Here is a 24,537-nt window from a genome sequence, read left to right as displayed (position 1 = left end):
CTTGCCACCAGTAAGGCATTGAGAGAGACAACCCAGAATGGTCAGTAAAGGGGGTGCAGTGATCCCACAGTCCCAGGTTGCATCCCAGGATCCCGTCACAATAAGTCACCAAGAGAACACAGACCTGAAGGAAGTTAGTGGATAGCACGGAGTGAATTGGTCTGTTGAAAGATCAGCATCTGTATGACAACATTTCCACCAATCATGGAAAAGGTGCACAAAGTTATGAGCATTATTTGTGCACAATAAGAGCTGAGTAACTATTACAGAGCTTATGAGTAAGTGGAGAAGAAAGACGAAAAAGGTAAGTTTTAGTGAGGAACTGTCCATGGGATCCCCAGTGTTTGGGGGCTTTTCACAGCTGGAGCATCTTAGACCTGTCTGCAATTCAGAGATCAAACAATTAATTTGTATAGCAGTAATGCCTAGAGGTGTCATTGTGCTGGCCATTGTACACAGACCTCATAAGAAAGTGCTCTTGCCCAGAAGAGCTTTCACTCTAAACAGACAAATAGTGGAAGGAGAAATACCTTGCCTATGATCACACAACAGGCTGCTGGTAATGCTAAAAACAGAGCCCGTGTCTCCTGTTGCCCAGTTTATGACAAACACCAAATCAGGGTTCCCAACCTGTACCACCAGTGGTGCACATGCCACATGAGCCTGATGGTCAATCCAGTCACTTCACAACAATTTTTTGAAGAGGGGGTATGTAAACCAGTAAAATTTGGGGGTCGCTGTACTAGGTCTCTCTGCCCCTCAGACCTCACTTCAGAAGGAAGGGAACAATGAAGAGGAATTGAGGAGATAGATAATAGTGCTAGAAAATCTAGCCTGATCTTCCCACAGCGTATTTGTAGCTTATTCATTACATCATTCCTGTTACTCAATGGCAGGTTAAATAAGATAGTATCTATGGACACTGCAACTTCACCATTTACCTTGGTTGTCTATTCCACTGCCAAACTGCTCATATTAGGAATTCTGCCCTATCATCTAGCCTCAACTTTTCCTTCCTCAGCTTCATGCAATTGCTTTTTACACTGCTTTCATCTGAGAGTGGGAATAATTCCATTCATTTATATCTGAGCATTGGTAACGTTCTTGTGCAAACTCACGTGGAGACTAATATCAGTACCTTTGGACAAATGCGTTATGGAACCATGTCTAGAAATAATAAAAATAATACTCTAGTCCACACACTGCCTTCGCATTTCAAACATATCTGTGGCAGTTCTTAATGCCCCTCCTAAAGCTGGTTCCCCAGAACCGGTGCTCTGGTTTATAGAGAGAGGAGCAGCAAACCAGACATCAAGGAAGGGGTTCGTCAATGGATGTTAAAGTGACAGAAGAAATGTCTTAAAGAGGGAAAGACTGGGTCCTGGTCTACACCTAAAAATAAGATTGACTTAGCTACAACGTTGTGGAAAATTCTGCATCCTCTGCAATGTAGTTAGGTTGACCTAACCCCTCCACTGTAGATGCAGCTACATCGATAGAAGAACTCTGTTGACCTAGCTACTACCTCTTGGAGAAGGGGATTAACTACACTGGTGGAAAACCCCCTTTGTTGCTCTATGAAGCGTCTACACCTCAGTGCTACAGAGGTACAAGTGTGCTGTAGTGTAGACATACTGCTAATGAAGTTGTCCAATCATAAAGGAACTTAACAGTGGAGGAGCGATCAGTCTGCTAAACGGACTTTCATGATAGGTAGGACAAAACTGAATCGTAGAATCACCTACGAGAGAAACTGAATCCCAGCCAATTCATCTCCACCCAGTTGATGGCTCAAAGCAATCAAAACAGGATTCCTCACTATGAACTAAGGCCTGGTTTACACTATAGAGTTAGGTGGACGTATGCTGCCTTAGGGTTAGGGTTGAAGCATGAAGGGACATACGAATCTTTAGCGCATCTGGCATGTAAGCAGCACAGTGTCTACACTCACACTCCGTCAACCTAACTACATCAATATTGATTACCTCTCGTGGAAGTGGAGTTATTAAGTTGGTGTAGCGGGGCAGTTATACCTATCTCATTGAACTGGAAGGGACCTGAAAGGTCATCGAGTCCAGCCCCCTGCCTTCACTAGCAGGACCAAGTACTGATTTTACCCCATATCCCTAAGCGGCCCCCTCAAGGATTGAACTCACAACCCTGGGTTTAGCAGGCCAATGCTCAAACCACCTCCATGAGAGGCAGTCAGTGTTGATGCAGTTAGGTTGACGGAGTGTAGGCACTGTGCTGCTTACATCAACTGTTACTGGCTTTCAGAAGCTGTCCCACAATGCCCTCACACTGGCAGTACAATCGGCACCAGTGCTCCTGGTGAGGATGCTCACCAATCGACACAAGGAGCAAAGTGTAGACACATACAAGCGATGTAATTACTGTGGTGGCTGTATGCCAATATAAGTTAGGTCGACTTAATTCTGTAGTGTCAACATGCCCTAAGACATGCAGCTAGTTAAGCAGCAGCCGTCAGGACACATTTGTAGTGAAGCTAAAAGCTGAGTAGGAGGCAACCGCCCTGCCATTGCAGCTTTACCATTTTGTCAAAGGGTTAATAATTTACTGTTTCAAACACAGTCAAACAATGAAAGGCGGGTTTTGACTCCTTCTTATGTAGCTGATATCCCCCTAGGAGATAACTGCCAAAGGCCTTGCTTCTGCACAGATGTGGCATTCAGCAAAAGCGGTCTGAACTAATTCATTATGGATACGATATTATATTACAGAAATAAATAGCCACTCAGTTATAAAATCCACTGAACAAATCAAAAGACCTATCGCTGCCTCTCCCAAAACACACAATCCTTTTCCTGCTCACTGGCTACCACTCTATGCACAAGAAGCCTTTCCAATAATGTTTCATCCTTGTCAACGAATCGATGTTTTCCAAGCTACCCTTTCGAAAAGAGAAAAAACAGTCCCCTCTTTCTAGGAAAGGAAAAAAATAACCTGACAATTTGGCCTTCTCTTGGTTAAAGTCTAGTTAGGAATAAGTGCACTGTGCTGCATTCGCGGAAAAGAGCAACTGTGCTTTAAAAATTGACTCATACTGGAGGAAAAAATAATTTCAACATCCATTTTCATTTCAAGTCTCTACCCATATTTTCTCTTGACATGTTAAGCCTCAGTTAGCAACAAGGATTTGCACGATACTTTTTTTTGTTTTTCCTATTTATCATCTCCCATGTTCTCCATATAGTACAAGACAGCCCTTGACTCAAATTTCTTATCTAATGTATAAAAATTAGGGCTGCCGAGTAATTAAAAAAATTAATTGCGATTAATCACGCTGTTAAACAATAGAATACCATTTATTTTTTGGCTGTTTTCTACATTTTCAAATATACTAATTTAAATTACAACACAGAATACAAAGCGTACGGTGCTCACTTTATATTTATTTTTATAATATTTGCACTGTAAAAAAACAAAAATTGTACTTCAACTCGCCTCAGACAAGTACTGTAGTGCAATCTCTTTATCATGAAAGTTGAACTTACAAATGTAGAATTACGTACAAAAAAACTGCATTCAAAAATAAAACAATGTAAAACTTAAGAGCCACTCAGTTCTACTTCTTGGTCAGCCAATCACTCAGACAAACAAGGTTGGTTACAATTTGCAGGAGACAATGCTGCCTGCTTCTTGTTTACAATGAACAGGCGTTCACATGGCACTGCTGTAGCTGGCGTTGCAAGATATTTACATGCCAGATGCGCTGAAGATTCGTATGTCCCTTCATGCTTCAACCACCATTCCAGAGGACATGCTTCCATGCTGGTGATGGGCTCTGCTTGATAATGGTCCGAAGCAATGCAGACTGATGCACATTCATTTTCATTATCTGAGTCAGATGCCACCAGCAGAAGATTGATTTTCTTTTTTGCTGGTTTGGGTTTTGTAGTTTCCGCCAGGGGCGGCTCTAGACATTTTGCCGCCCCAAGCATGGCAGGCAGGCTGCCTTCAGCGGCTTGCCTGCGGGAGGTCCCCGGTCCCGCGAATTCGGCGGCAGCCTGCGGGAGGTCTGCCGAAGCCGCGGAACCATCGGACCCTCCGCAGACATGCCGCTGAAGGCACCCTGCCTGTCGCCCTCGCGGCGACTGGCAAAGCGCCCCCCGCGGCTTGCCTCCCCAAGCACGCGCTTGGCGTGCTGGTGCCTGGCACCGCCCCTGGTTTCCGCATCAGAGTGTTGCTCTTTTAAGACTTCTAAAAGCATGTTCCACACCTCGTCCATCTCACATTTTGGACAGCACTTCAGATTCTTAAACCTTGGGTTGAGTGCTGTAGTTATTTTTAGAAATCTCACATCGGTACCTTCTTTGCATTGTGTCAAATCTGCTGTGAAAGTGCTCTTAAAACGAACATGTGCTGGGTCATCATCGAGACTGCTATAACATGAAATATATGCAGAATGTGGGTAAAACAGAGCAAGAGACATACAATTTCCCCCCCAAGCAGTACAATCACAAATTTAATGCATTTTTTTTTAAACGAGCATCAGCAGCATGGAAGCATGTCCTCTGGAATGGTGGCCAAAGCATGAAGGGGCATATGAATGTTTAGTGCATCTGGCATGTAAATACCTTGCAACGCCGGCTACAAAAGTGCCATGTGAATGTCTGTTCTCACTTTTAGATGACACTGTAAATAAGAAGCAGGCAGCAGTATCTCCCGTCAATGTAAACAAACTTGTCTGTCTTAGTGATTGGCAGAATAAGAAGTAGGACTGAATGGACTTGTTGGCTCTAAAGTTTTACACTGTTTGTTTTGGAGTGCAGTTATGTAACCAAAAACAAACAAACAAAACAACCCAGCATTTGTAAGTTATACTTTCATGATAAAGAGATTGCACTTCAGTACTTGTATGAGGCGAATTGAAAAATACGAATTGTTTTGTTTATCACTTTTACAGTGCATATATTTAATAAAAAATATAAAGTGAGCACTATGCACTTTGTATTCTGTATTGTAATTGAAATCAGTATTGAAAACGTAGAAAAACATCCAAAAATATTTAATAAATTTCAAGTGGTAGTCTATTGTTATAAGTGTGATTAATTGCAATTCATTCTTTTTAGTTAATCACGTGAGTTAACTGCAATTAATTGATAACCCTAATAATTATTGATGAAGATAAGTGCATAAGAAAAGAGAGAAGTAACAAGTTTCCACTACTCACCCAACGATCTGAAATACTGCATTCAGTTCTGGACATCAACAGAAAAAACACAGTGGGGCGAGCTCATGGAAGAGCAAAAAAAGATACAACTTAAACAAGGTCTCTTCCTTCGCTAGTTTCTGTTCTTGCAGGAGCATTCAAACATGCTGTAGTATCAGGGTATCGCATGTTGTGTCACACCTCTAGCCTTAACAGCAGGACGTCCTTAGACTCATCCCAATGTTGTTATGCCTACGTAAAGCTCATCTTTGCTAATCATCAAGATAACTTTGCTAACATTTTCATAACGGTTTAAATGCCGACAAATGCTGCAGCTGCTCTGTAGATCATTTTTATTCTTAAGGGGACACTATCAAGATTTTAAATGTACGAACAAATGCAGTCCGGTTGCCTTGCTGCTACAGTCACAGGTACATTCAAAATCCTGAGTCCAACTATGTAACTATGCCCTGCAGGCACAAACAGGAGTCACCCCTTAGCATTTTACTCTTCTCTGATACACAGAGGAGTTTTAAAAGTGGAAATAATCCCAATATCTGATTCTCCAGGTTTCTGCCAGACCAATCTCACATAAATCCCCAAGAACACATGCGCACAGCTGTGCGTCTGGGACAAAAGAGGTTGTGGGTGTTTTGCTTTTAAATGTTTCTCCCGTATAGCAGTTTCAATGTGGTTGAGATCAGAAACCTGTTTATGTGGGGGGGAAAAAGGCACCTTCTTACTCAAGAGATCTGCTCTGTGGGTGTATATTCAGAATGATATCTGCACACACTGGTAAAGGTTACTGCTTTTTTTTTTTTTTTTTTTAAGTACTGCTAGCCCTAGAATCAACAGAACTTTGGAGGATGAGCTGGACTCTATTCTGACTTCCTCAATTGACTGCTTAATACGTTTTCATCACTGGGGATGATGCCTGAGCTAACAAGACGCCCGCTTGACGTTCAGATCCTAGCGTGAAATTTGAAGGGTTGTCAGAGTTAGAAAAAGCACCTTTAAAACTTGTTAACGGAGCAAACTTGACCTTGGAGCCACTGAACAATAAGACTGCATCCTGGGGAGTCCATGTTTAAGTCACTTTTCAGAACAGCACACTAAATATTAGTGATTCTGTCAGGTGTTGTTATCTGGTAGTTAGTATGCAATAAGGGGATTCTGAAATACCCAGTGGCTGCAAGTGACAAGGTTTATTAATAAGATATCAGCAGCAAAGCTAATTAAACAAGTTACACAATAAAAGGCCTTCTTTGGAGGAGACAGTAGCATGGTTCTTAATGACCTTCTTGATTGTCATGCAGTATTACTGCAAGAGGGTTGAATCCCAGTAGCCCAGATGTCTCATAACAGACTGAATCAACATGGGCCTTGCTACATCTGGCTGCTGAGTTCCAAACCTGTGCATATCAGCCTCAGAGGTAGAGAACTTATGTGCGCCCTCACTTTCTCTGGCAGGATGGTTACCATTTCTACAACCTGAGACACAGTTCCTGGTCAGTTCACACAATACTGAGATAAACACACACCGTTACTGGACTGGATCCAGGAACAATGTGTTTATCCTCTCTCTAGCATAGGGATCCACCACTGCTCAGTCCCTGCCCTCTGAGTGCATCCATTTCCTGTCAACAGCAATCTGTTTCTGAAAGTGATGGGCTTGCAGTTTAACAGGATGGGAGAAGGAAATCAGACACGGAGAAAGGATGCTTTTCTAACCACAAAGAGAGGCCATGACAGGGTCAAAACCTGAAGAAGTTACAGGCATGTCAAAAACAAGCCTGTCGAAAGAGAAGCAGGAAGTGCCCTACAGGGAATTTCTAGGGCTTCCCAAGAGCCTACAGCCTTCTCTATCTGTCACAACTGAGCACAGATCTAACTCACCCCTTCCCAGCTGAAGCAGTCTGACTCATGATTTTGAGATTTCTGCATATGCAGTGAGAAATTAGATTTGGAAGATAGCAGCCGTGGGGGATAATATATTAAATTACCCACATTCACAGGGTAAAGGTGGAGTCACTCATCATATGTTAGGCTCCAATCCCAGGACTTGCATATGGCCCTATGTTAATGATTTACAGCAGATAGCAGGAGAGACCACGCCAGAGCTACAGCAAGAAAAGCTGCTTGTGAAACAGCTCAGCAGTGCCCCAAAGAACAACTGAACTTCTGCTAAACATCTGGAAGCATATTTGGGACAGGTAAGGAACCAGTAGAAGCATCTGTGAGAGGCAGCAACACACTTCATCAAGTTGGGCTGCAGCAGATTCTCACACTGGATGGGCACCCTCTCCTGTCCTGTTTCATAGCAAAACCCCAACGACAGTTTCATGGAGGCACAGATACTACTGTTCTGGAAACTCCACGTATCAGAGGAGTGCACTGTTTTCATCTGTGCATGGCATTTCATGGGCCCCTTCCGCAGAACCTCTGCAGAGTAGTGCAGGATACATGGCCTCAACAAAGGGGTGAGATCACTGGAAAAGCTGGGGAGGGTGTCTGTTAAGGAGCAGACTCCCCCGCCTCCCCCCAAAACATGCCTGCAATATGGCTACAGCCCAGAAACTCAAAATCCCACATCTCTGCTACTTTGACACCAGAGTGGGATTGATGGGGAACCTTTTCCTTTGGCCTAGTGTGCACTTTCCCCCAAAAGAACCTGCAGAAACAACAAGCTGGTGAAATCCACAATTGTGCCTTGAATCTATACCCGTGTTACAGCGATTCCTCAGGGAGGGTTACCTAGTTGGCTCCAACCACTGCAGAAAGGCAGAAGACCTTCTATGATGAGGTTGGCAGCTCCTCCAGAATTGCTACCTGTTTAATGGAGGTGCAATGGGGCAGCAAGCCCACACAAAGGCATTAATGTATGCAGAATAAGGGCGAGAAACGAGGGCGTGCTACAGAAATGAATCCGTTTTCACAACCCGGCCTGCCTGATCTCATCCTTATTTTGCTCCTTCCCGAGGGGGGTGGGGTGGGGGTGTTGGTGGGGAGAGATGGGAGGAAGTATTTCCTTTCTCTGCATTCAGGAACCTATCCCTCAGCACCTTCCTGTTTCCTGACACCTTCGATAGTTCATTGACACTTACCCATGACCTACTGATCTTTTATAAAACAAGGACAGTTCTCAACTTTAACACATTTATATAAATACAAATAGGGGAGAGTGGTGTGGCCCAGTCAGTGAAATGAGAACAGGACTAGGAGCCAGAACTCCTAAGTTCTATGCTTGGATCTGCCACTCCGGCGTTGAACAAGCTGTGTATCCTTCCTGGGTCCTGGATTCCCTCATCTGTAGGGGCCGACCAAACTCACGGCCGTGAAAAATGCATCACGGACCATGAAATCTGGCCTTCTCCATGAAACGTGGCTACTGTAGGGGGCTGCAGTATTGCCACCCTTACTTCTGCACTGCCTTCCGAGATGGGCGGCTGTTGGCGGGGCACCCAGCTCTGAAGGCAGCGCCGCCGCCAGCAGCAGTGCAGAACCAAGGGTGGCAATACCGCAACCCCCCCTACAATAGCCTTGCGACCCTTCCCTTTTGGATCAGAACCCCCACAGTAACAACACCGTGAAATTTCTGATTTAAATACCCAAAACCATCAAATTCAAGATTTTTTAAATCCTATGACCATAAAATTTACCCAAAATGGACCATGAATTTGGTAGGGCCCTACTCATCTGTAAAATGGGGATAATACTTTCCTCACTCATAGATGAGGGTGAGGAACTGAGCTGTGGATACCAATCTAGTACTTTTCTTCATCCCAAAGGTGGCAGTTGAAAGATCTATCAAGCCTTTATGGTTTCAAAGGAAACCTTTAAAACATGAAGGGACTGCAACCAATGCAGCAGCATCTGCCTGAGTTCGCACACAGGCTGAATCCGTAGCTCAGAGAGTTGGGGCTGTCAATGCTGGTCTACGACGATAATAGAAACGGTGTTATTTTAACTACTTCAATGCTGACAAAGGATGAAAGAAAGAAGAGGGCCGATTGTATGGGCAGGAATATTAAGATAGACCGTGAGCAATGTCTCTTTTTAGGTGGCTGCAATGGCAAATGTTTGTATTAGTATTATTACCTAGGACAGACTGGTAAATTCACGGCCAACCAAGTTCACTGTGGAAGAAATGGGTGTAGCAGAACTGAACACTTCTGTGCTTCCCAACTCCCCCGCCTCCACAGATGCACACAGCTCGGCAAACATACAAATCATTTAAACAGTGATCTCCAGCGACAGCCACCTCACAGGAGCTCCATGCCTCTCTGCGTCAGACTAGGATGACCGACTGAAGCATAACGAAGACTGATTAGCTCAATAGGAGCGTCCCTCTCTAACGTCCTCTCAACAATATATTGGATTCTATGCTGTGTAATACATGATTGCCATGCTATACATGGGACACAATGCTGTCCCATGCTTACACTGTGCTTAAACAAGTCAGGTTTTCCCCAGGCTCTGTCCCTCAGGAGCACATTAATGCTGAAAGCCAGACCTGGAGGACTGCAGGGGATTCCTGGCTGGGTTAATATTAATAGAACCCGTGCCTCATGAGTCATGTTCATTGCTGCCAGCATAACACAATGTTTAACTTCATCAATTCAAGCTCTCCCCACCTTTGGATGGGGCAATCCTGCATGGTGCTGAGCACTCCTGATTCCGATGGGAGTTGGGGTGTTCAGCGCACCACAAATATGGGCCCTTATTCTGCTTTCAGTCTTGATCATGAGAACATATAAACTCACATGGCTCTACTGATGTCAGAGCGTACCCTGGGTTGTCATGAAGTGACTTCTCCCAAGAACTGTTTGGAAGTAAAATTGAAGTATTTGAACCAATGGTTTCAAAATTGGAAACTAACACGACAGAAAAGTACAGAAATCGTTACAAGGGCAGCAAAGGTAGAACTAAGTGTTGTTTCTAAAAACCCATCCGCTGTGATGATTGCAGAGAACGCCTTTTCCATGCCAGGTCGGACATAAAGGAATGCTATATCTGAAATAAGCACATAGGAGAAAGAGTATACTCTCATTCAGTGGCTTTCTAACCTTGCCATTTAATATCATCTTCCTCCTTCCTGTTGCAGGTCCTAGTCTGCTTCGCAAAGTATTTTCATGTTTCCAGCTTAGACCGTACATTGATTTTTCCTCAGAACTGTTTACTCTAGAGTGAATCTGACACTGAAAATGAACAGTTTGAAAATATTGGTTGAATCTGTGTCTCTCTTCAAGTCATTCCTTACTATATTGTAATTCCTTTTCCCAGGCTGGTATCACAACTGGCCATGTTACCAATTTATTTTTTTTAAATCCACATTTTATATACATTTGTTTCAGGATGGTTTAGTTTTGCGAGATTTTGTTTGCAACTAGAATACTTTGTGTATGACAATTTTTTTTAAATTCATCTCTTGTGAGACTCACTCACTCCTGCTTAGCATCAATTGGCAATTCCCCACTGAAACATTAACGAGACAAAGTCACCAATTTCCTGTTCCAAAGACCCCTCATGGTCAACGTTTGCAGGAAGTGAAAGTGGGCTTTCAGTAGAAAACTGAATTTTGAAACCAATGGTAGCTTAAGGTTTTCCAATCTCATTGGGGGTGGGGTTGTACATGCTGCAGTGACGTCTGTTAGTCTATAAGGTGCCACAGGATTCTTTGCTGCTTTTACAGAACCAGACTAACACGGCTACCCCTCTGATACTTAACACCAAGACAGGCACCCTGGTTTTATTTTAGCATTGCATAGCTGGGAAAAAGAAGCCACATGTTTGGCGACTCTGATTTTGGGTTGACGAAGGTCCCAGATCTCTTACAAAATCCTGATGAACTGGAAAAGGGTTGAGGCAAAATGATCTCCTTATTGGCAGTCTCAGCAGAACGGCCAGATGCTGAGCAAGCCGTAGAGACGGAATTCTCTTCTCACTCCCTGGACTCAATCCTGCAGAACAAGACTAAAACACACCTGCAGGAGGTACCATGCGGGTCATTTGCCCTGTGCTGTATGGTCTCTGGAGATCTTTCAACACACCAGAGCATCTGAAAAATGTCTCTCTGAAAATTACTACACAAGCTCAGGCCTGTCAAGAGAAATTTGGGGACCAGATACATCACGTTGGCTGGGGCCCTACGTCCTCCCATTTCATTTTTATTTTACACAGATGTTTCTCCCCATCACTCCCCAAGCTCAGGGCCCCAGTACAGTCCCCTCCCCCCTTTTCTTCAGCCCTGGTTAAGTTTAAACTCAATGGGTCCAATTCTCAGTTACTTGGTTCCTGCATTTGGTGCCTTTAAGACACTTTTATGCTTCTGGGGTGAAGTCCTGGCCACATTCAAGTCAACAGGAGTTTTGTCAATGATCTGTCCTTGAGAGTCCTGCCTGGCACCCGTTGCAGAGTTCTGGCAGCCTCTGGGATGCTCTCACTTACATTGGTTCATCACAGCTTGCCTTAGGCACGCTGGGGTTTTGAGCGAGGATAACACAAAGTCCTATGCCACTTCTACATAGCCAAGGAGGCCCTACTCTGGCCCCAGAGCAGCCCCCCTCTGGCCCCAGAGCAGCACTTACGTCCACTTTAATGCCCCTGTGTACTGCCAGAGTGATCTAAAGAGACCGTAAGGTAACGGCGAGCTGTTTTGTTTTGTTGTTTAATGTAAAGGTTATCCTGCACATTGCAATGCTAACAACCGGTTTCCCTTCTACAAGAGGATCATATGTTGTGCAGCTAGTCTTGAAGTGACACGTTTCACCCGCAAACATTCCAGAGGAACCCACCACCTGGCTTCTGTGTGCAGAATGAAGGAAGTGAGCAGAAAGACAAATATTACTCTGACAGAAGTGCTACAGGACAACGTAAGGACCTGACTAAAACAGCTCTGCAGATTTATTTATATTTAATACTTCTTATAAAGCAGCAACCTCAAGAAAAAATGAAGATGCAAGTGTAAAGCCACAAGAGGAAGAACATGCCTCAGGTATACAGGTCAAGGAAATGCCAGCCCAACCTCCGTGAGAATGGGAGAAATTCTATCCACCCCCACCCCCGTCAGCAGCATTCTCTCCCCCAGCCACAAAACTGTCCTTGTCCTGCATGCCTGGCACCAGACCTCATCTCCCAGGCATTTCAGTGCATACCACCACACTGCTGAGCTGGTGTTGCCAAATTAAATGGAAGGAACTTCTTGGGACTCATTAGAAACTGGCTGGAGAGGGTGCACGCATGCAAATTGATCCTAGAGATCTCTTGACTCTTCCAGCTATAACAACTATCATCAGGTTACAGAGAATTGTTCTGGCTCTTGGACTGCGCTGAAGGAAAAGCTCTTGCTATCAAAGGAAAAGATCATGAAAGCAGTCACCAGCCTCACAAAAGAGCCCCTGTGTATGAGAGAGAGAGCTGAGTTACTGACACCTGCCACTTTTCAGGATTTCTAATATCTGCCATCAGGTTGCGGGACTGTTAGACCTACCTACTGCTTCCCTCCTTCCCTTGGGTGATGGCTTTTGTGTTTCATACATGGGGGAAGAGATTGCTGGGCTTTGCATTTCAGACCAGAAAAGGGGGAGCAGTAACCCTCTCTCCTCCCCAAATCCTGCTGGGGAAAGAGGATGTGTCTTTATTTCACAAATCAAGCAGCACTGCTTTACTAGACAGTTCATCTTTTGATTCAACTGTTAGCTGCTGCAGCAAGGACCTCTGTGGCGTTTGGAAGCCAGACGCTCCCAAGGATGGGATGGGCGAGAAGCACTGCTCTAGCCCATCCCAGTGACCGGTTCGTGGACCGGCACCAGTCCCCGAGATCCCCCTGGCAGTTTAGGAAGGCAGTAAGCCGGTCCCTGGCATCAAAAAGGTTGAGAAACACTGGGCTAGAGGATAGAGAAGCAATGTCCAGTGGCACTAGAAAAATCATCCATTATTTGCTGAGCCAGTTTATAAAGGCCAGGTTCAGCAGGGTTTGTGAGGCCAGCTTGATCAAGGCCAAAGCACGTCAGTTTGAGAAAGACATTTTGGTCTAGTCTCCAGCCTGTTTTAGAAACATGAAGAGTTAAGTTTTTGTTAGGCTGAGTCCATTAAAGGCAATACCAGCTGACAGACCTCTTGCTGTGTACATGGGCCAATGCAGTAGTGATGAGCTAGAGAAAGGGCCCCAGTATATCAGCCCTGGCAGGATTGAGCCTGTGCAAAGTCTCGGCTTCCACGTTTAAACAGAAGTGACTCAATTTACAGCCCTGCCCACACTATGACTGAAATCGAGAAAGAAGCCAACAGCTATTGCTAGCAAGATCTAGCACTGCTACCCCCAAGCAGCGGGGATGAGGAGTTTCCCCTAACCGAATCAAGCCTGCTAGCTCCACCACGGCCACGTCTACAAAAGGACATTTTAACGAAAAAATAAATAAAATACGAGCCCTCACGTTCACCTGAATCAGCTTTAGCAGAACTGGGAGCTTTAGTATAGACAAGACTGGCAGTTTACATCACTTTGTACTACTGTTAGGCCTCGTCCACCCTAGAATGTTGTGCTGCTTTAACAGTAGCACCGTCCGTCCCACAATTCAGTGCATCGGTATAAAGGTGATTATACCAGTACAGCTATCATCATACATCATACATAAACTGTGAAACACAAAGTTTATATGGATATCAAGAGTTATCCTAATTAACGACACCAGAAGTTTTGGAATTGATAGTAAACTTTGTGTTTCACAGTTTAAGCCAATCTCTATTAGAGAGCAGGATGAGACCTATATGGGAGGCAGATTATCCCCCCATCTGCCTCCTGCAGGGCTCTTACACCTCCCTGTGAAACATCGGGTACCCAGCCACTGTCAGAGACAGGATACTGGCTTAGGAAGACCTTAGGAACTGCCAGACTGGCTCAGACCCATGACTGACACAGTAGTAAGAGCTACAATGATTTTCCCAAGCTTGCTCCCAAATCAAGATGCTGAAACTCAAAAACCAAACAGAAATCTCAAGGCTGTTTCTTCTCCTCGCTCTAGGGAGAAATCTGCATCTTTTTTAAAAGAGAGACATTTAACTATGAAGCAGCAGAACTTGTTCTGCATGCACACAGGATAACTATTCACCACCTGCAACACTCTGCCAGTACGGGGTTGTTTTGGATTGGTTTTTTGTTTTGCTTTTTGCTACAAGCTCCATTGCTTTCTGCTGCGTGGGAGCCTGGCAGCTTCACCCAAGAAGAGTGCAAACCGCTGACGTAGAAGCCAAAGGCCTCTCTAAGGAACACAATGGGAGAGGATCAAGCCCTCTTCACGGCCTTCAGCACCGCCTTGCTCAGCTGGAGGAGGATTTGGCAGCATGTCCTCGGTCGCTGAGAGGGAGAGGATCTCAAAACTCACTGGCACAACAATGCAGTTTTTTTGAAGGGAGAGAGGATTGCTAGATTCCTTTATAGGCTTAAATTCTTCATACATCTTGCCCTGTTTAACAGCAGAAATGGAATTTAATACAGCTCTTTAAGAAAGCCACTGCCAAATCCACATGTGTGGAAGATCCAATTCCTCCATGAGAGCCAAAAAATAACTAATCAGCCTGTGGCGTCTTCTATTCTCGTCCCTTCACCCCCGGAGCACAGCAGAAGTGGGTGGGATACTGTGAGTGCATGCATGGGGGAGAGACAAGGGAAACAGAATGGGTGTGATTGGTCCCTACCCTCCAGAGAAATAGACTCTGTAGCTTGAGCCATTGTCAAAGCAACTCAAACACCTGAGAGTAGTTAGCCACATCCAGCCTCAGAAAGAGAAGAGCAGGACAGATTCCCTTCCTCCCACCTCACTGTGAAACATGCAGTTCACTTTTGCAACCACGCCATGAACATTGGCAGCAAGCCTCCAATTAAACTAGGTTTTGCCAGAATTAGATCAGTTTCCAGCAGGGAGATGTGAGAAAGGACTCCAGATGCAATTGTGCATACTCCTTATCGCCTGGTTTTTAAAATGCCCTTGGACACAGTCTAAATAGTCAAATAAAGTGAAAAGAGAGGGACAGGTCACCAACACATTTCTGCACTGTGGCTATTGCTCACTTCAGTTCTGTGTGGCTTTAACATTGCACAAGTGCACAGAACCTGGGATCAGTGCTTGTTTTACAAAATGAACTGAAAATATTAGAAACAAAAAACCCACTACCAACCAAAGAGAAGTGGGAATTCAATTCATTTTAGATATGTCCCACCAGAAGAAAGCTCTCATCACGTGTTCCAGAGTGATGTATTTAGTCTTGAGAAACACACTGCTTTTGACTCAGACGAACTTTCACATCTATTTGCTCTGCTTAAATCACCACAGTGATCTATGACAGTGAAATCCTCCAACAAGCGATTCCCAGCTGACCTTTCCCCTTGGACTATCTTAAAGCACATGATCCAGGAGTTTGTTTTAAGTAGCCAGGAGGAATGAAGTCTTCAGCAATCTATTCCTTTGTTTTTCCTTTTAAGCAAAGTTCTTTTTCATAAAAGGTAACCAAGAAAGGAGGCAAAACCACTTAGCAAACATACTTGGATTAAGACGCCCTTCACTGGAACTGTTTGTTTACACTTTGTGCCTGGAAAACATAACGAGTCTATTGGTCGAGAAGCACACAGTGTTCAACTGTCATTTTAAATGGGGGAGAATGGATACTGTTTAGGGATATCTGAGGGGTGCTTTTCCTAAAGGAAATGTTGTTGATACTTGGTGCATTCCAGTGATGATCTAAAAAAGGGTTCACTTCAGAAGCATTAATAAGTCACAGGGATAAGTCCTCTCTGACCAGGATGGTTAGCAGAAGCCAAGAGGACAAGGGAGAACTAATGTGTGAATTCCCTGAGAAGCAGGAAAGTCATCCCAAGCCTCATTTTAGTTTATTTGGAGAATTTTGGATCCCATCATTGATTTGTGGGTAGGATCCCTTTGTAATGAAAGCCTGAACACGCAATTTTTGAACTCAGTACCATAGTTTTTACCTGTCCTGTCGAGAGAGTTTTTAAATAAATAACTATTTGGCTAATAAGTCGTTAAAAATTTGCACATTGGACAGGTTTTCTCCCAGAATCTTAAGGTTGCCATTTCCTGTAAAACACACCCACCCTACCCCGAAAACCCAGATTTCATTCACATACCACAAAATCTTTCCCAGTTCCTGATGCCAGCTATCAAGGACGAGGGAATTTCTTGAGGTTATGCTGCAGCTTGTTGCTACCCTTTACAAGACCCCAGGTATAACAAGGGCTTGTTATTCCTAGTGACAACCCCACCTTCTGGACCAGAATTTCACTCCACTTGGTACCTTTCACAGTCTTCCCAACTTCCTCCAACTTTTTTTCTTCTTCTCATCTTTTCAGACTTGTGACTTATTGTTTTAATTTCTAACTCAACGTTGAGAGAACTGCAGCACATCTTATAGTTAGGCCATTTAGAGTTTTCTACTCCAATAACCTTAAGTTGTATTTGTGCCTGCTGACCACAGAACTACTGCAATTCACTCACAATAAATTACCCATTAAAAAACAAGTTCCAGATGGAAGAAAATTCTTACTCACTACCTGCAATGCACCTTTGAAAGGGGCACTTATAGCAATGAAATATACAGAAGCACTAGTACACACACCCCTCTCCGCTTACTGGCCCAAGTGGAAGACTCATTTCTCTGAGCTAGCGTTTCCACTAAGCAACACATGGGATATTTGAGTTTTATAAGTGTTTATATATGGGAGGAATTAAGATGACACCTCAGGTGACAGGACAGTTTCCTGATCACCTTCCTGAGTTCAGAATAAACAAGTAGTCATGGTGATGGTATAAAAGTCTAAGGAGCACAGAGTAGCCTAAGAAATAGATAACTTTGGCATCTTATTGTTTCACTTGTGGATTTGACATGCAATTTAAAGAGGACCTATCTGCCACATCCAATACTTGGCAGAAAAAGAACTCCACATACACACACACATATTTAGGAAGATGGAGTATTTCTCTTTGCTGAGGGGGGAAACCCAAGAACACCAATATTGTAGAATGTGGCAGTGGACAGCTCTTATCCACCATTCCTCTCGCTTCAAAACAAGAAAATACTACAGCACTCCTGCCACAACCGTGTCACAAAAACAACTGCATCCTTATTTTCACACACAGAGCTCTGCTACAATTTCACAACAATAGGATCAAGTCACTAATTTGATTGAGCTCATCTTTTTTAAACCAAAAACATTCAACTTCTGAATTAGACTTCTGCATCCCATGGTGATTGATTCTACCCCTTCTCTGCACTTGCAGAACAAATTTGTTCCCAGCACAGAGACAAGACAGATGGAAGACAAGAGGAATGGTGGCTATAAAGCAAGTCGGAATTGAGGGGGAAGAAGAAATGGACGCAAGAATAATAAGCAGCCATCTGTTTTACCTGCTGCCTCCCTGTGCACATCTTTGTTTATAGCAAAGAAAACATTACAGTGAGCCTGCATCATTTTCACCAAAATGCAAAACAAATCTCATTAACAAAAGGTAACTCAGTATGCACTAAAAAGGCAAAATCTGTTGAGAGAAAAGGTGGAGACACTCAGCACAGGCACACTTAAGACATTAACCTAGATATTTTCCTGGAAGATGAAGCTGTATATAGTCAGCTGGCAGTGCCACAGCCAACTTGAAGCTTTTAATTCAGAAATATCTCCTGTTGCTGTCACAAACCCCTCCTCCGCAGCTGCAATTTCGAGCCATCTCCCTTTCCACATCAGTCCGTTCTTGCCAGCCTCAAAAATAAACTGAAGTAAAACAATGCAGTGTCGAACCATTCAGAGACTGGGTCAACAGTCAAGAAGGGTCTATTTTCAGGTAGGGATCAGCACTTGTACCGGACACACGTACATGGACAACAGCAGAGAAATCTGAACGGGGGCAAATGGTGATGCCAGGAATTAAAGGGTACCATGTTAACTGAACTCTGAAGCTCCAGAATCAGTGTGAGTGTGAGTGGCTGGAGATGTAATGGGGGAAGGCTTTCGGAGGGCACAATTGTAAGGGATCTGTGGAGTAGCCCCTGTAGGCATGCAAGTGTCTGATAACAGAGGCAGCACCTCTGAGTGTCAATACAAGTCTGGCCCCTGAGGCTCCGTGCACAAGGCTTCCCAAACTTGGCCAACGTTTGCCAAGCTTCCCGGACCAGCAAAGTGTATCTCAACTAGGGACGTGCAAGAGAGGTGAAGGCACCCTGCTGTAGAGGTGAGCGCGAGGGGGATCTGGAATGACAAGCATGCAGCGGGGGGTGTCAGTCTCTGGGTCTCTCACCTGGCTCGCTTTGTAGAACTGCTTCTTCAGCCCAGCCACGGACATGCTGCCTCCTCTCCCAGCCTCGGGGGGGCCCAGGCACTGGTCAGCCCTGCACCAACCAGCACCCAAGACACACGGACAGACTGAGACCCAGGACAGATAGACAGACCCGAGCCTGACACAGGGACAGACAGACCCGAGCCTGAGCCCCAGGAGAGACAGACAGACCCGAGCCTGACACAGGGACAGACAGACCGACCCGAGCCTGAGCCCCAGGAGAGACAGACAGACCCGAGCCTGACACAGGGACAGACAGACCCGAGCCTGAGACCCAGGAGAGACAGACCGACCAGAGCCTGAGACCCAGGACAGACAGACGGACCAGAGCCTGGGCAGGGAGAGCCCGAGACCCAGAAGACACAGACAGACCCGAGCCTGACACAGGGACAGACAGACGGATCCGAGCCTGAGACCCAGGACAGACAGACCGACCCGAGCCTGAGCCCCAGCACGGACAGACGGACCCGAGCCTGACACAGGGACAGACAGACAGACCCGAGCCTGAGACCCAGGAGAGACAGACGGACCCGAGCCTGAGACAGGGACAGACCGACCCGAGCCTGAGCCCCAGCACGGACAGACAGCGCCTGACACAGGGACGGACAAACAGCGCCTGGCACAGGGGCGGGCGGATGCCCCAGCAGCCCTGGCGGAGCTCCACGGACAGACAAACAAACAGACGGACACGGCCCGGCTCCCCGCGCGGCGGCGCCTCCTCCTCCCGCTCCTCTCCGGAAGTTACATGGCAGCCCGCCGCACACTTCCGCCTCTGGCCAGGCCGGAAGCGGCGGGCCAGCCCCGCGGAGGGACACACACGCCTCTTTGCTAGAGCGTCAAACCAGGAATCACTCCGCCCCCTGCCGGCCCGGGGGAGTGAGAGCCGCCCTTTGGCTAAGCCACTACCATAGATATGCGCGTGTGAGAGAATGTCCTACTGCAGCGCCATAGAAAGTGAGGCCGAGGCTAGAGAGTCACCCTGCAGGCGCTCTGCTGCTACAACGCCCCCTGCAGGCAGGAGCACCATAGAGCGCGTGAGACCCACAAACAAACGCAGGCCAGGCTGGGACAGCAGGTGTACTGCCTACACTTGTGATTAATAGCTATCACTATTATTATCACTATTGAGCAACAGCATTATTATAATGTCCATTGCTAATAGCTCTACTTTTGATCACTGTTATCACCACCACTTATCACTAGTATTATCGTTTTCACCATGACCAAGTAAGATGGCTGTTATTTTCACTACTGTCATGATTCCAGTGGTTTTATCACCATTAATTTTCTCGTCACCATTACTGCAATTATTTACTATTAACTCTCAAGACTGAGAAGCATTATTAATTATTTATATAGTGCCAACAGTGTCCTAAGCACATTATAGATATGAAGTCACGGTCCTTGAACAGAAGACCATTCACTGTCAGAGCTCAGTCCTGTCATCACATAGCTCCCCCACCAGCCTGCAAAGACTTATGGAGTTGCTTAACTTTATGCACTGTGGGTAGGCCCACTGACTTCATAGTCATAGCCATTGATGGGACTAGTCACATTAGTTAAGTTAAGCACGTCTATAAGTGTTTCTAGGACTGCAACTACTTAAAGTTTTACCAGCACTATCTCCATTATTCCATATGATTTCTTGGTGTCCCAGGAAATTCTTTTGGAACACCTGATACGTTCTGGTTTTTCATTTCATAAATCAGAACCTTAGGTTTGTTCAAGAGTTGTTATACCCGGTAGAATTAGTTCTAACATCAAATCCAGTCCAGAATCAGAAACAAACAGGCCAATAGAACAAGCAGTCAGTGTAATTAACAGTGTTTGGAGAGAAAAATTCAAGCTAGCCTTTTGATTGCAATGAATGTTGATGATACATGTTCAGTGTTTCACAATAAATGCATTCTTAACTCTGAATTCCTGGAAAAAATCCTCCACTCCAAGAAGTATGCCCACTGTTGAAAAAGAAGCTAGCAATAATGATAGCAACAGTTTCATAAGTGCATGTTTGTCTCATTTGACTGTTTCGCAACCCTAAGAAAGGTTGCCACAAAATTGTGACTATTAGACAGAACCGCTTTTTCACTCCAAACTCTGTTTCTTCTCCCTGGAGACGTGTTCCTACAACTCTACTTGTTCTATACCTGGAGAAACAAATATTAAAAGGTTTCTCCTGTTCCCTTTTTCATGTGTTTGGCTGTTGGGGGGTGGAGGCTTTGTTTTTGGGGTTTTTTCTATGCATTTTTTTAATTTATTTTGGTGTAAATCTGAGATTAAATCCATTGTCTACAGTGGAATTATTCCAGATTTACACCAATGTCATGGAAAACAGAATTTGACCTCACAGCTTGTGCTTTGTTTGGGTTTAATATGACTGCCTGAAATCATAAATTGGCCAAGATTCAGCCACTGACACCTCACTACTTTCCACTCCAAATATAAAATTCACTTTCAACATAGCTTTCCCCTTAAGCAACACATGGCAGATAGGCCACCACAGCATTCCATCTGCAGCTATGTTAATACTTCACCTGCATCCTTAACTGCTCACTAACAATACTAGCTTTTGATACATCAACCCTGAAGCACCAGAGACAGCGTATCATAGATCATAGGACTGGAAGGGACCTCGAGAGGTCTTCTAGCCCAGTCCCCTGCACTCAAGGCACGACCAAGCATTAACTAGACCATCCCTGACAGGTGTCTGTCCAATCTAGTCTTAAAAATCTCCAGTGAGGGAGATTCCGCCGTCTCCCTAGGCAATTTATTCCAGTGCTTAACTACCCTGACAGTTAGGAAGTTTTGTGCAAGTGTCTCAGAGCGAGGACAGAGACACCCCTCTGAGTGTAAAAGCCTGGGCACATGTGTCCTATTTCCGTGCATGAGACTTTCCATACGCGGTCAACATGTGCAAAGCTTGTCACACCACTGAAATGTAACCGAACTGGAATGAGACCGGGCGTGCGAGTAGTGTATGCAGCTTCTGACCTTAAAGTCTATGATTCTATGACTGAGAGTGAGTCTGTACTCTGCTTCTTCCGCCCAGTCGCCGAGAGGCTTCCACCTCTTCCAGCCTCTGGAGCTGAGCACCATTAGCCCAGCATAGATAGGCCAAAGCCAGGGAGACACAAGAATAGACAGAGCAGCCTGTGAGACACAGGGACAGACAGATGGACACACCAAATTGAGAGTCAGACACCAGGTGACGGACAGACGGACCCCCAAGTTTCCTGGGGCGGAGCTTCCTAGACAGACAGACACCACCCCCTCCCAAACGTTACAGACCTAATACAAAATCCCAGCCTCCACTAGCACAGCCGGGCATCCTTCCATGAGTCTGCCCTGTCATTTTCTCACTCCAGAAGTTTCTGGCGTTGGGATTATGCCTCCTCAGAGGTCTGGGGCTTCTGGGATGCCCAATGTGAATTGAGCCAATCTGACAGGGTGCACTGTGAGGCCTCTGAGGACCCCTGGTGGGCACAAGGCTTTGGACAACACGGGGCCCTGCCTGACACCGTTCCCTCTACAGCAGTGGTCCTCAGTGGCGGGCACCGGATGATGAGCCACCGAGGACCGTGGCCGGCGGACAAGCATCTGCCGAAATGCCCCAAGAAGCGGCAACAAGGTCAAGAGGCGTCACCGCCGAAATGCTGCCGAAAATCAGCAGCGTTTCAGCAGCGACGCCTCTTAGTGACGCTGCTTTTCGGTGGCATTTCGGTGGCGACGCCTCTTGATGATGCCGCTTTTTGGCGGCACTTCGGCGGCAACGCCTCTTGATGACGCCACTTTTTGGCGGCATTTTGGCAGATGCTTGTCTGCTGGCCAGTACACGGGTGCACATAGATGCCCCGGCGGGCGCCATGGCTACTGCGGGCACCGCATTGGGGGCCCCGCTCTAGAGCCAGCCCTTACCCTGTATGCCCTAATGGTTTTACCTCTATGGCAGAGCAAAAACATGGGCTGGTCCCCTGAGGCTTGCCTCATGTGGGGCCACCTGCCATGAGCAAGGAGGGACCATGGGCCCTGCTTCACACCTATGGCTATTGGAACTCCGAGTTTTCTCCCACGTCCAGTGCATTGGGGCTGATGCCTCTGCATTAGTGGGGACGACTCTGTCGCCAGCACCCCAACATGTTGGGTGAAAACAGAGGTTATAACTGGCTTATGCTATGATGTGGATCCAAGCCGCAGTTCTGATTTGGATTCCTGCTTTAAGTGCGAAATTCATGTCGCTTTGTAACTTTGTCAGACTTCTGGCTTGGGCAAAAATTTCGCAAATAAATAAATAAAATGATCAGCCTGAGGCAGACACCCAGTATGGAAAATTTCAGCAGAAATGGTTAAAGTTTGCTAAACGTATAAGCAAAACAAGGTCTTATAATGGGAAGTGTATGGCAAATTTAATGATAATAATAATAATAATTTGCCCACCAAACAGCCCTGTCTATAATATAAAAAATGGCCAATTTTCAAATATTTATTTTTTAAAATTAGATAATTTTTCAAAGAATAAACGTCCTAGAAAGTCTGTTTCTACCCAGGACTATTGCTATTCAAACACTGAGGCAAAAACAGAAATTACACAAACTCCTAGTTCAAATTCCAATCTCCATGGAACCTCAACTGTGAGTTACTGGTGATGTCTCCATGAAGTATTTTTCCTACTTGGCTCTCTGAGTGCAGGCTTCAGGATTCTCAGAAGTCCCATTAACAGGGATCTTTGCCTTCCCTTTGCATTGGTGCATGTTTAAAAAGCTCAAACTCAAAAGGCGTTCAAAATAAGCTCTACATTGCTGTGAGTTCTTTACATTGTCTTTAATGCACTTTTCTCTGTGATTCTTGCTGCGTCTGCATTATGCTAGAATTTTGGCTAATCTCTTTGTATGAATTCTTAAACAAATGGTCATTAAATGCTGACTAGATGCCTTGATTGTTTGTATCTGACTCTAGTTCATAATTTTTTGATAATATGGAGCCTATATAGGACAACATAGAGCTGCCTGCATCGGCCGAACTGAGCTGAGAAATCAATACTTCTTTCCTATGGGCAATAAACATATGGTATGACAAGTCCTTTTCAGTGACTTCCAGATAAAGGAATATGTGAATAATTAGTAACACTCAGAATTAAACAATTAGATTGATGTAAATAGGTCCAAACATTGCACCAGCAAAATCTGCCCCCGTGTCTGAACAATCCGGTAATTTCACATTCACACATATAGTTACACGCACCAGCCATTGCATTTTTTCCCCACACGAAATCATTTGTGTACATACACGCTCACTTACATTGCAGAGCCCCTCTACATAACTGTGCAGGAACCAGGAGATGGTGACACAGGATTTGTTGGGGTTGTGCCAGTAGAAAACCAAGTCCCCTTATGTTCTTCCCTGGCCCTTTGCTCATATACTGGCAGGGAGCACAATCCAGTAGAGAAGGTGCTAGGAGTCAGGACTACTGGACAGAGCTGTCAGAAACTCAGCAGGTTTAGGTCACATTTCACCAGTCTCTTTGTTTTGGTTCATATGGATACACACTGCATGGCCAAATTATTCTGTTGTGTCAGTGTAAACCTGGGATCAATTCACTGATTTAATTGGATCATTCAAGATTTACACCAGCGTGACTGAAAGCAGAATTTGGCTTTATGACTCCTGCTTTCAAAGGCAGATTACAGTTTGGTGGGGCCCTGGACCAGAGCAAGTGGGGGTAGGGTGACCAGATGTCCTGATTTTATAGGGACAGCCTTGATTTTTGGGTCTTTTTCTTATATAGGCCCCCACCCTATCCCAATTTTTCACATTTCACATTGGCCAGGGCCCCTGGGCATGGGTCCTGTTGGCCCAGTGGCTAATCTGCCACTGCCTGCTTTGAATAAATCCACTGCACACTCAGGCAGTGCAGGGCTGATTGTACACTTGAGCATAAATCCTTGCACACTCGGGATCAGAGGCGATTGCACACTCAGTCACTGCATGCTAGGGGGTCATGCTTTAGGGAGCAGACCCTCTTGC

The 24,537-nt window shown here is 45.3% G+C and overlaps 1 protein-coding gene across 4 annotated transcripts in view; it reads right to left on the bottom strand.

Annotated features, from left to right (window-relative positions):
* The window catches only part of SH3GL1 (SH3 domain containing GRB2 like 1, endophilin A2), a 46,675-nt gene extending 27,713 nt beyond the window's left edge, over nucleotides 1-18,962 (bottom strand). For 3 of the 4 annotated variants that reach the window (XM_044998291.1, XM_044998293.1, XM_044998294.1), the window contains exons 1-2: nucleotides 18,706-18,909; nucleotides 18,478-18,619 (exon numbers count right to left, since the gene is read on the bottom strand). In XM_044998291.1, coding sequence (XP_044854226.1) covers nucleotides 18,478-18,522 — 45 coding nt within the window. In that variant the 5' untranslated portion in view covers nucleotides 18,523-18,619; nucleotides 18,706-18,909. Of the gene's footprint in view, nucleotides 1-18,477; nucleotides 18,620-18,705; nucleotides 18,910-18,938 lie in introns of those variants that run through there. The other variant, XM_044998292.1, reaches the window with a different exon arrangement.
* Nucleotides 18,963-24,537: the final 5,575 nt, after the last annotated feature.

This window comes from Mauremys mutica, chromosome 24 (assembly GCF_020497125.1).
Source record: "Mauremys mutica isolate MM-2020 ecotype Southern chromosome 24, ASM2049712v1, whole genome shotgun sequence".
NCBI classification, from domain to species: domain Eukaryota; kingdom Metazoa; phylum Chordata; order Testudines; family Geoemydidae; genus Mauremys; species Mauremys mutica.
The sequence above is the reverse complement of the archived record's forward strand: the minus strand, read 5'-3'. Positions and strand labels throughout refer to the sequence as shown.